Source organism: Pholcus phalangioides, unplaced genomic scaffold, assembly GCF_987345545.1.
Source record: "Pholcus phalangioides strain wild (caught in Gottingen) unplaced genomic scaffold, Ppha-v1.0 ptg000039l_1, whole genome shotgun sequence".
NCBI classification, from domain to species: domain Eukaryota; kingdom Metazoa; phylum Arthropoda; class Arachnida; order Araneae; family Pholcidae; genus Pholcus; species Pholcus phalangioides.
In genome coordinates, this window is record NW_028301625.1 from 12205502 (window position 1) to 12217979 (window position 12478).

The following is a 12478-nucleotide window of genomic DNA, read 5'->3' on the forward strand; positions in this document are numbered from 1 at the left end:
TTGCATTCTTGTATGACCACGAGCGCGGACAATATCATCTATCACTAGTCACGAGGGGTGGAGAACAGAATCGTTATTACAATGGAATATTTTTTTTTTATCATTGCTCCGATAATGTTAATAATAGATGAACATATATTAGAAAGTCTCGCTCAGTGGTGCCGATTTCAATTTTTTACCGCAAGCCATTTTTTTTTCTCTCTCTCTCGTCGGAAATGATGTTCGCGGAATGTTCTGGAACAGGTATTTGTTACCGTCCTCTCATCTCTATCGATCACTAATATATGAATCCATGAGAATGTGTATATAATTCGATAATCGGATGAGAAAAATAACTTTGCCTCATACCAACGTTTCTCAACCTATGGTCGGCGGACGAAATGCGGTCCGTGATGATGGCATAGGTGGTCCTCCGATGGACTTGAATTGTATTTGATATTAGTGATATCCATATGGATTCAAATAAATTTATACCTTTATACTTAGGTTCACCATACACCGTGCAGGAAAATTGAGATCTTAAATACGGGATATCAGTAAATTTTGCCGAAAATTCCAATTTATTGCTTTAAATTCTCGAAAAAGGTCTCTTCGTGTTCTTTTAAAGAGATCCTTCCACTTTTTCGGGGCTTAGTTCGTCCTGGATTGGAGTACGCCGTCGGGTTTTGCAGACCATACTTACCGAGGGACATTGACTTGGTAGAGGGGGTGCAGAGAAGAGCCACACTCTTGCTCTTGATGGCACACGGGTCTTAAGCTATGCAAAAACCAAACATGGCTCCCGCTCTGTCCCTTGGGCCTAAGCTATAAAGAGAGAGTTGGTTTTTGGAAAATGTTCACATTCGAAGAGCGCGGATGTCGATTGAAGTGTTTAAAATTTTCAACGGGATGAATAAAATAGACTATGATTTACTAATACAGGGTGGGCAAAAAATCCATAGAAACTTTAAAAATTCATAAAAACCGGAAAAATAACCGAAATAAAAAACGGTTTGCAGGGTTAACATCTCTAGGTCACGAAGATTTTTTTAAGACAGGAGAAAATAATTTAAAAAATAGCCGATAGGTGGCGCTGACGTACACAAGTCAAAGAAAAGATACGCAAATAACGAACAGAATGCCTCCAAATCGTTTATTACAGCAGTATGTATTCCACGTGACCACCACCACAGGGATAACACATTGCAGGCGAGTCACAAATCCAGCTACGGCAGAGTGCAGCAGGTCCATATAAACGGTTTAAACCACGGTTAATGGTTGTGGATTAGGAGCACACAATTTCTTATAACCGTCTCATTTGCATATTTCCACCGAAGTCGCTCGTACCAGCGCCACCTACCGTCTGTTTTTTTAGTTGTTTTTTTTCCTGTCTTAAAAATACTCCCGTGAACTAGCGATGCTAACCCTGCAACCCTGCAAACCGTTTTTTATTTCTGTTATTTTTCCGGTTTTTATTAATTTTTAAAGTTTCTACGGACTTTTTGTGTGTATGTGTGTGTGTGTGCCCACCCTGTACATCCTCAATCAACTGCTTTGACAAGGGGACGGCAGTATCGATCGGTAAGGTATATTTCTAGGTCGTAGTGTCGCAGGGAGGTTTTCTCTAATAGGGTTGTGAATAAATGGAATAGCTTACCTAAGGGGGGGGGTCGTGAATTCTAACGCAATCGACACGTTTAAAAAGAAATACGATAAATATATTGGGATAAATCGAGAAGCTATCCACACACAACACACACTTACATGTGACAACCATAATTTTTTATGGGTAATATATTTATATTTTATCAAATTATTGGTTTTTTATAGCTCTTATTGGTTTGATGTATTTTTGATACAGTTTAGATATATATTTGATATTCATATTTTTATGAGTATCTTTCTTCAACCACCTCGTTGGCAATGTTGTCTGTTGTGACCAATTGTCACCAAAATAAACATTGCCAAAAGTAGACACAATCACCGATCGTAATTGAAATTGCTGAAAAATGGCGGAAAAAATGTTTCATCTGACAAATATGTGCGATGAATATTTATAATTTTTGTCATAATTTTCATAATATAATTTATATTGCGATAACGCTGCGTGTGTATTACGATTTATGTAATTATTACAAATTCAAACAAGTTTCACCAATTCGTGACAAATGTATAAAAAAATATCGGAACAACGAAAATTACTGGTATGTAAGGGACATAAGTGGTCCGTCAAATTATTTCAGACATTTTACTGGTCCTTGTTTTCAGAAAGGTTGAGAAACAGTGCTTTATACCTATTCAGCATTCATACTTCTATATTTCCCCAGTGTAATTCAATGATTTAAAAAAAATGACAATATAATACTGAAAGTGCATGCAACACTATGAAAATTTTTTACAAATATGGTTCACTGCAAATTTAAGAAATAATGAAAACTTCCGAACTTCCGAGAAGAAGATAGAGAGACCAGTGTTTTTTCAACCTTTCTGAAAACAAGGACCAGTAAAATGTCTGAAACAGTTTGACGGATGTCCCGTATTATGGGGGCACACCTGTAATTTCCGTTGTTCTGATTTTTTTATACATTTGTCCCGTTTTTTTGAATGGTACTTATTTTAATTTGTAATAATTACTAAACTCGTAATACATACACAGCGTTTTCATAATATAAATTATATTACAATTATCATGTCAAAAATTATAAATATTCATCTCACATATGTTTGTCAGGTTTAACATTTTTTCCGCCATTTTTCAGCAATTTTAATTACGATCGATGAATGTGCCTATTTTTTGGCAATGTTTATTTCGGTGACAATTGACGATGTCCTGTACATTACTGATAATTATTTAAGATCCCAGTTTACAATATTTTTCTGAATCAAATATGGTCATCAGATCATTTGAATATTTATTTATTTATTTTTGTGAAACATTATACATTTTTGAAAACTGTGATTTGTATCAGCCCTTTATTTTTTCACACCCTTCAGCAATTTTTCTACTTTTATGTAGTACTGTTCTTTTTCCTCCGCGTTTACCCAGCACCTTCTAGAGATAGAAGGCCTTTGCACTGTTTGCCATAAACGTCATTCAGACTACCTAGCAAGTTTGCCACATTTCCTACACAGCATCCTATTTCGTTTCTTCTTATTTTGGCGTAGAATCTTCCTGATTGGCTCAGAAATACCGCATAGTGATTGGATGTGGGACATAGAAATCGCCAATTCTGAGCCCTATCATTTCTTTTCTTCGCAACGATGATACTGGCAAGAGCAGGGAATTTTTGTCCCCTGAATATTCTGAGGAAAAATGGACTACTTACTGACGTCACAAGCAGACTGCAGAGGCCTTCTACCTCTAGGAGGTGCTGGTTCACCTCAGTATTTTTCCATTTTCATTGTCTTTCTGTGTAAACATTTAATCTTTCCGGATGGAATTTTTTTCTCAAAAATCATGAAATCTACTGCACTTATCTTTTCTTCTTCTTCTATTTCTAACAAGCGAACGTGGAAATCGTTTTTTTTAGATTTATTGCCGATACTTCAAAAACAAATTTTCCATATTCGTTGCCAAAGGCCTGTACGTGAAGGAGTTGGAAAATTAGGAACTGGAGCTTTCACATTTTTTTTTATGATTTAAACAAGGTCATGTTGCAGAAAATGACAATGGAAATTAATCAAAAAAAATTTACAGAATTAAAACAAAATTAATTTCAAGTGCTTCATAAAATATATCAAGCATCAATGATATTTGGGGCGCTTGGCAAAATGGTTTGACTTTTGACATTATTAGTGATTAAGCATTCAAAATAATTGAAGGGTGTAAAATGAAACGGATTTATATAATCGCTTTATTTGATTTGCATATTTTCTATATAGAAGTTCCATAGCAGTGCCACCCGTAATTTCGAACAACTAATTTGGCCATTATTTTTAAGTTGTTTCGCCAAGTTGTCATGGAACACTTCACAATTAATAACATACTCCACACTGCTCAAAAAAAAAATTCATGTTCCCAATGACATTTTAGTGGTTTCAGGGTATATTGGGACTGCTGATTTCAAAACTGGTGTTGGTTTTGCCGAACTGTGGCTCTAGTTTCGAGATAATGCATACTCTTAACGATGCGATTTGTATGCTGCTTATGTGTTACCATTGAAATCTAATTTTCACTTCATCTCAAAAAACTAGAGCCAATCTGACGAAACTAATGCAGATTCAAAATCATTGCCCCAAAATCACCCTAAAATCATTGAAATATCTTTGGAAATAAAACCAGTGGATGAGCAGCGATAGAAATTATAAAACACACTTTTCTTAGGTGAAATTTCAAGATATTTTTATTTGAACAAAATTTGAAACTTTTTATTAATTTTCACCATTATTACTTCAAAATGATCTCATTTACATCATGGAAAGTTTTCAAAACCTGCAGATTATTATTAACGTTTCATAAAAGTTCGTTCATAAAACTTGAAAAATGCGGATCAGTTAAGTTCGCTCGAATGTAACAGATGGGCTTATTGGTTACATTTTTCAAGTTTTATAAAATAATTTTTATCAAATTTTTATAGTGCAATACCGGCCTTAGGCCGGGATTACACTATAAAAGTTCTTTCTTAAAAGTTGAAAAATGGAACCAATAAGTGCATCGGTTACATTCTAGCAAATGCAATCGATCACCTTATTGGTTGCATTTTTCAAGTTTTATAAATGAACTTTTATGAAACTTTTATAGTGTAATTAACAGCCAGGGACGGTTCTAGCTCACCTGCCGCCCCAAAAGACGACCGTGGTGGAAGACTGAAAGGATCTCAGCTAAGAGGACTCTTAAAACAGATTTTTTTACCCGTCTGAAGCCGCACGAAATTATGAACAGAGAAAATGTACTCGACCATATATGTCCCGCTTTAAAAAAAAAAAAAAACTCCTATTTTCTTTTTTTTCCAAATTTATTCAATGGAGTTGTATCTTGTTAACGCCAAATATCTACTCTAAGGTTCCCAGGGCAGAAACAAGGAAAGCGTGAGTGGTTTCTGGTCGTGGTAGTCCAAGCGCTCGACACATGTGAGACCATAAATTCTTCTCTTTGCCTTTATTTGATCGCTCCAGAAAAATTACTGGGTAGGGCTGTTGGGGCCCCCTTAACGATTCTCATCATTTTTTTGTTTTTTCACACTATAAATTTACTATAGAGAGGCCCACGAAAAATCTGACCAAAATGCACACTTACTCCGTGTGATAGAGTCCATTCTTGTTTCTAGTATTACGGCTCCAGGCCCCTCAAGTTCCATCAAGTTTTCTCAACATTTTCAAAAGAGTGAAAGCGCGTAGTGTCGTGTGAATTTTTATCATTCCAAAATTTTCAAAATTTGTCTCTAAACAAAAGCTTAGGCTACCACCTCCTTACAACCTGCCGCCCGGGTGCACCGTACCCCTTGCACTCTCGCTTAAGCCTCCCCTAAAAACAACAGTGGTCATATTTTTATGAAACGAGGTGCAGAAGCTTTCGTTTTTAATTGAAAATTAAAATTCTGTATGTGTTCCTTGTGCTCGACTCAAGGATTTATCAAATCTAAGTCTTGATATAAATGAAACACTTGAAATGCATTAAATGAACTTTTACTGTTTTTCTTCTTAGATCATATACGTTGTTCGCAACCCAAAAGATAACGCTGTATCTTATTATCATCACCACCGAATGAGCACTTTCTTGGGGAACTACAGAGGTTCATGGGATGACTTCCTGTATCTCTTCATGAAAGGATACCGTGAGTTCTGTTTAAATTTAAATTTAATTTGAAAGTATACTTTTAGGGGTGTCACGACCATTGGAGCCGAATTCTCCAAAAATGCTTCAAAAAATATTTCATTCAATTGCAAATAAAATACTAAAAATTTCGTATTAATGGGTTGATTTGGTTTATTCGACACGTGTTAGTAAAATGGACCTCAGATTTAGCAATTGACTAATAGAAAGTATTTTTTTTAAAAAAACTTTGAATTTTTTTAGATTTTTTGAAATTTATATATATTTTTCAAACTTTAAAAATTCATAAAATTCTAACGAATGGAGACATCAAAGTTTTAAGTCCCTTTCAATAACAAATTTCAAATTAACATTTCTGCAAAATTTCAGAATTTTCGGTGCATTTGATATTTTCAATCTTACTGATGAATTTAAAAACTGCAATCTGAGAAGACCTTGTTCTTTTTTCACATTGTTTTCTCTTGTATCATTTTCACTATATACAGTATAATTCATTACGTTTTACGTTTATTTTAAAAGAACAAAAATTAACCGATTGACAAGCAGTTTTTAGTATTTTATTTGTAATTGAATGATAATTTTTGAAGTCATTTTTGAAAATTCGATTTCAGGGGTCGTGACACCCATTAAATTTTGATCGCCCAATACATCTTTATTTTTCGAAATTCGACAATTTCGCTCCTTGACTTTGCGAAATTTTTTTTTTTTTTTAAGTCATTCCGTTGACTTTTGAAAATTACCTAGAATTAACGAGCGGTCAATTTTTGACTGCAGTTGAAAAAAATTCGTTGCTATAAACATACTATTAACATACATATTGTTAAACATACTATTTTAATGCATTTTTAAGAAAATGAAATTATCAATTTTCTCTTCTAAAAATAGGATATAGAATCGTTTATGTTTCGTTACATTTCAGGCTTAAGCAAACATACAGGGTGTATCAAAAGAAGATGACACAATTTCTAAAAAGTGGTAGAATGCATTGAAATAATTCTTTTTTTTTTTTGTGATACAAATACTTTGTGTAAAATAAGGCTCATACAGGGTGATCAGCGAATAAGCCCTTATTTCAAAATTAAATACCTCTACAACAAAGATCAATAGAATTATGCGGTAAACGGTACGTTTATTAGCAAAACTGTAAGAATGTTGTACAGAAATTTTGAAAATTTAATTTTTTTTTTTAATTTTTTAAAATTTAAAAAAAAAAAAACTGGAAATTTTGGGGTTCCGAAAATCTTCATTTGTGTGAAGAGAAACCACTGCATTCGCCTAAAGTTACTGCATGGTGCACCCTGTAGATGCCGGAATACTCTTGAGGGTAAAGCCAAGGATGTGAATCACATTTTGTTTTCGACCATGCATTTTGTCACAGGTCGGTGTACCAAAGAATGAACTAAGTGAGAGTAAAAGTTGTACAGTGACCTTATATCCTTAGTATCATGTATTTTATCGGACAGCAGAGCCGTTTTAAGAGCATCATGAGCCCCAGGGTCAACTGAATTTTCTGAGGCCCTACCTAGCAAATTCTCAAAAATTTCAATGAGATCTCATTTTTTGTGAGGCTCTCTTTTTTCTTGAAGCCCCGGTGGGCCCATGCGTTAAGACGGCACTGTCGGACAGAACTAGTGTTTTTCATATTTGGGCTCTTCTTGGTGGTGATACCTACCCCCATCACTCTCTGGATCCGTGTCAGGCATTTTGTGGTACAAAATTAATTATAGTTCCATTTCTTCAGAATTTTTGTTCCATTTAGCTTCAAACGTAAAATCTCTTGACTGCCCTAGTTGGGATGGGGTGGAGTGGACATAGGTGACGGAACCCCATGAATTCAGGTCACTTGAACCCTCAAAGAATTTTGTGAAGCATGCCCTCAATAATTCATGAACATACAAAGCAATGCACGTACCCCCCCCCTTTCGCATGCTTTATTAAATCCCTTATATACGTGATGTCTGTCAGGCTATACAAGGCCCGGGCTCTGTCCCTTGCGAGATATAAGTCCTTTACCCGTGTGGATTATACGAGATATCTGGCATTCCTAGTAACCCTCAATTGTTTTGCATCATTGGAACCCCTGAGTAGGAGTCACTTGATTATCGTGTAGCAACTAACATTCTGGGATCCTGAAATAATTGAATAATACTCAATATAAATTTGAAAAACATAAACATAATATTTCTTCATGGTTTTGGCACCTCTGGGGGCCCCCGTGTCCCCCAAAAACCCACATATGACAATATTTCAAGACAGGCAACCCTAGTCTTATGGTACTTGCTATAATCTAAAAATAAATCAACATTTATGGCTGTATCATGTATTTTTACAATAGCGGTCATTTTGACAGCTCGGTAATTCCTGGAGGGCTGGAAATTCCGGTAACTCTAGTGTTAAAAAATAATTTTCTCTATCCTAGAGTATTTTTACCTAGCTAAACTTAGTAGTTATAAACCACGTTTGATTCAGTCATTTTTATTTGAAATCATTTACTACAATAAAATCACTCTATAACATCAATTTGTATAATTGGTATAACATAATCAATTTTTATTCTACTTCAGTGGTATACGGTTCATGGTTTGATCACGTGTTACCGTACTGGAGGTTTGCTCAAGAACATCCTGAGAAAGTGCTTTTCATCTCCTATGAAGAGCTAAAAATGGTAATATGATTCTTTATGATGAGAATATGTTTATTGCAGTAAAAGTCCGTTATTACGACATTTCACAATCACGAGGAAAATTGTTGTTATAACGGACAACGCACTTCTCGTTATAAGCGAATATCTATTTTTTTGCTTTGTCAGGTTATAACATTTTAGAAAATTGCTGCTTTATCTGCACAAGAACGATTTCTAGATGATTTCTTCCTAAATTGAAACCGAGTGAACAGAACTCTAGTCATGAAATTGTTTACTGGTTTCACAGCAGTTAATTTTCCAAGACATAGTTGTTAAATCTTAATCTCATAGTCTCAATTGCTATATCATTGCTCACTTCCATGACTGTACGAACTCATCAACTTTCCTCCGCTAGTCGGAAAGTTCTTATTAGCATGTTTTTTTTCAGTCATTCGGAAACGATTTCAAATTGCAAATTCGGGGCTCCGGGGTCTCCTAGTCACTGAGAGAGACAATGAAGCTTCCGCTTTTCCGCGGCTTACTTCGTCCTCACCGGACTTGAGTTATGAAGAGAGACTTAATTTTTTGAAGACGCTTACTTACATTGGAAGAACGCAGGTGTCGGGGGCAGGTGATCGAAGTGTTCAAAATTTTCAATGGGATAGATAGGATGGACCATGAATTATTAATACGCCGTCAATCGACTGCTTTGACAAGGGGACAAAAGTACCGATTGGTAAGGGACAGTTCTAGGTTGTGGTGTTGCAAAGAATTTTTTTCTAATAGGGTTGTTAATAAATTGAGTAGCTTACTCCCAGGGATAGTAAATTATAACTCAACTGACACGTTTAAAAAGAAATACGATAAACACGTTGGGGTAAATCGAGGAGCTATCCATACTTAGATGAGACAACCATAATTTTTTTATGTGGGCATTGTATTATATTTTATCATGTATATATATATATATATATAGTCTTTAGTTTTTATAATTGCATTTTTAATTTAGACATATATGACATCCAAATTTGTTATGGGCATCTATTACTCAGCCACACTGTTGAGCATTTTGCCTGTTGTGGCCTTGTATTTGAAATCATCGCATAACCCATGTGCATAGTGGGGACGCCCGAATATAAAAATAAGAGGGTTAAAACAATTTGACTTTTTTATGTCTATTCTTTGTTACGAGGAGCATGTGCTAAGAGTCATCATGTTTAATTTTTGAAGAGAAAGAAGAAAAAACTAGCATTTTTTTTGAGAATTCTTTTGAGGTTATAGCGAATGTTTCCTAATTTTCAACTCGATATAACCGAATATTTTTTGTATCTTTAACATTAGCTACTTGACAATCAATTGCACATCACCCGTCATAGCGAGATTCTCATTATGAGCCGCACTTTTTATAACGAACTTTCACTGTATTATGTTTTTTCCCTAGAATAACAAAAATTCTATGATAAATAATTTTCCGTGATATTTGATAAAGTTATAGTATCAAACTAATTTTAATGATACCCATGTATAAGTTTTTCCCCATAATAAAACAATAGCAATCGATTTATTGAATTATTAATATTTTTCCCATTTTCCTATAAATTTCTGATGTAATTTATAAGATAACTATGATTTTTTATAGGCAGTATATTTATATTTTATCATAATTATTGGGTTTTTATTGCTCTTATTGGGTTGCTGTATTTTTGGCATAGTTTAGAAATATATTCGACGTACATATTTTTCATGGGCATCTTTTTTCAGTAAACTCGTTGGCCATTTTGTCTGTTGTGGCCTTTGTACTTGTGTTTGAAATTATATAAATAATATGATAATTATATAAAATAATTTTCCAATTTTTTATTTATATCATAGGACTTGTCGGGAATGGTATCTTCAATCGCCGAATTTTTAGAGCGACCTCTGTCAGATGAAGCCATCAAAGCCATTACCAGTCATTGCTCTTTTGAACAGATGAAGAGTAATAATATGGTGAATCGAGAAGTCCTGCCTATATCAGATCTCTTTGACATGACCCAGTCTAAGTTCATGAGGAAAGGTAAAACGTCACTAAAACATCAGCTACATTTATAATATTGCGTATTTTGTGAACGTATTTATTGTCTTCTGTCGCAATATTTGTCCTCGATATCGTTCTAAATATAATATCGCTTAATTACGGGAGCACACAGAGAATGACCTAAAAACTACCTCTGGTCGTGGAAACTTCTCAATAATATTATTTGCGTAGTAATTACATTTTTGATAGTTATAAGACTAATATGTTATTATTCATTTCAGGTATAATAGGTGATTGGAAAAATTACTTCACAGACGAACAAAACAAGTTGTTCGATAAGCTGTACAAGGAAAAGATGGCAAGCAGTCAGCTGGACTTGGTCTTTGATCCCGAAGAAGCTTACAACAAAATAAACACCGGTGGTCGGCTCCTGTCGATGCCACAAAACTTGCAGAACGGAAATGCCATAATTGCTGAACATGCAACTTGAAAGAGACATTTTAATTTTTCCCACGAGTTTTGGAAATTAAAAAATACTAATACTACCAGTTTGAAAAAAAGAGACAGAAAAATGATAAAAACCACTGATGCTTTTAAAATTCATCGTTAGACCCAACATGGTGTCTATAATTCTGTTTGAAAAAGCACTTCTTTGCTTGAATTGCACAGCTTGCTTTTAATAGCACAAACATATACACGTGTACAGTTTGTATAAAATGGCTGAGTTCTAGTATGAAAAAGGCAAAGTGTATCCTTTTCCCTTTTTGCTAACGTAAAAAATAATATAGGTAGCACGAAATTCATAAACTAGACTTTGCAGTTCTTTAACCAGCCAGTGTTTCAGTATGGTAAAGTTAGAGTAAGAATAAAAAAACATTGAAATCGTGTTAACATTTGTAGATTCAATTGAATCGTATATACAGTAAAAAAAATTATTAAAATATAATTGATTGTTCTATGAAACAAATGCTAGTCACCTTTATAAACCATTACAAGGTGATTGATAGCAGTGAAATATCTGTTATAAATGTGTTTGAAAATTTTGTATTGTTCTGAGATAAATTTCTATAGTACTCGGTATCTTTATATAACGCTATTTTTTCCCCAAAGCGGTATTTTAATGACGAATCCAAAATTCATTAGTAGTGCTTCCTTTCATGAGTAAAGTCGATGAAGCATATTTTTTAAGAATTCGGAAAAAAAATCATGTTCATCAATAGTTATCGATTGATCTTTAGGCTTGATCTTTCTTCATGCGGCTACGAGTCATAATTATAGTGGATAAATACAAAATATTTTACTATATATAAAACTTTGTACGTGTGTGGTTCTTTGGTAACAATTTGGGAGTACATTTAAGGTGAGGCTGGATGGATAGCGCACGAAGATCACGTGATTAAATGAAATTCAAGCTAGCCTATTGTAGATGAAATTGATCATTTATTGTATTTTGTACCGAAAAATAGTTTATAAAAATGGTTAATGTCAAATTTGTAAAAATAAATGTTTTTTTTAGAATTTTAGTGAAATGATACTTTCCATGTAATGCTGTAATAATATATGTGAATATGTTGAACAAAAAGGATTGTAGTAACCTTTTCTTTACAACTTCTGTGACCGATGAAAATATAAAAGTTTCATTGTTGATGGAAGCCCCAACATTCCTTTAATTTCTTTTGTGAGAGAATTTTCGGTTTGTTTTTGAATTCGTGAAAACTGTTCAATGTATGAGCTCTACTTTGTGTTTCCATGAAATTGTAAATAAAAATTTGTGTGCTTCCGTAGAGAAAAAAAAAAATTTTTTTTTTTTGTTTCAGATGATTTTACATTTCTTCATTTAAATTTTGTTGAACAGTGTTTCTCAATTTTTGTCTTACCATGAAACAATTAACCCTTTTAAGCGGTTTTTAAAATTTATAACTGCCACAATGGAAATCACTAAACCTTCTAGAAATTGCCACCTATTTTCAAGAATTTTTTTCCGATTGCGAGCTGATAAATGCCCTCCCCTAATACGAAATAATAATAAACAAGGAAGAGAAATAACTACCTTTTTATGTTATTTATAATGTACGCAATAATACTA

General features: G+C 33.9%; 1 protein-coding gene across 2 annotated transcripts in view; it reads left to right on the forward strand.

The window, feature by feature from the left end:
- Positions 1 to 12173, forward strand: part of LOC149065591 (sulfotransferase 1B1-like) — a 49928-nt gene extending 37755 nt beyond the window's left edge. For both annotated transcript variants that reach the window (XM_089253763.1, XM_089253764.1), the window contains 4 exons: positions 5624 to 5753; positions 8317 to 8417; positions 10248 to 10431; positions 10674 to 12173. In XM_089253763.1, coding sequence (XP_089109889.1) covers positions 5624 to 5753; positions 8317 to 8417; positions 10248 to 10431; positions 10674 to 10882 — 624 coding nt within the window. In that variant the 3' untranslated portion in view covers positions 10883 to 12173. The remainder of the gene's footprint in view (positions 1 to 5623; positions 5754 to 8316; positions 8418 to 10247; positions 10432 to 10673) is intronic.
- The last annotated feature ends 305 nt before the right edge of the window (positions 12174 to 12478 follow it).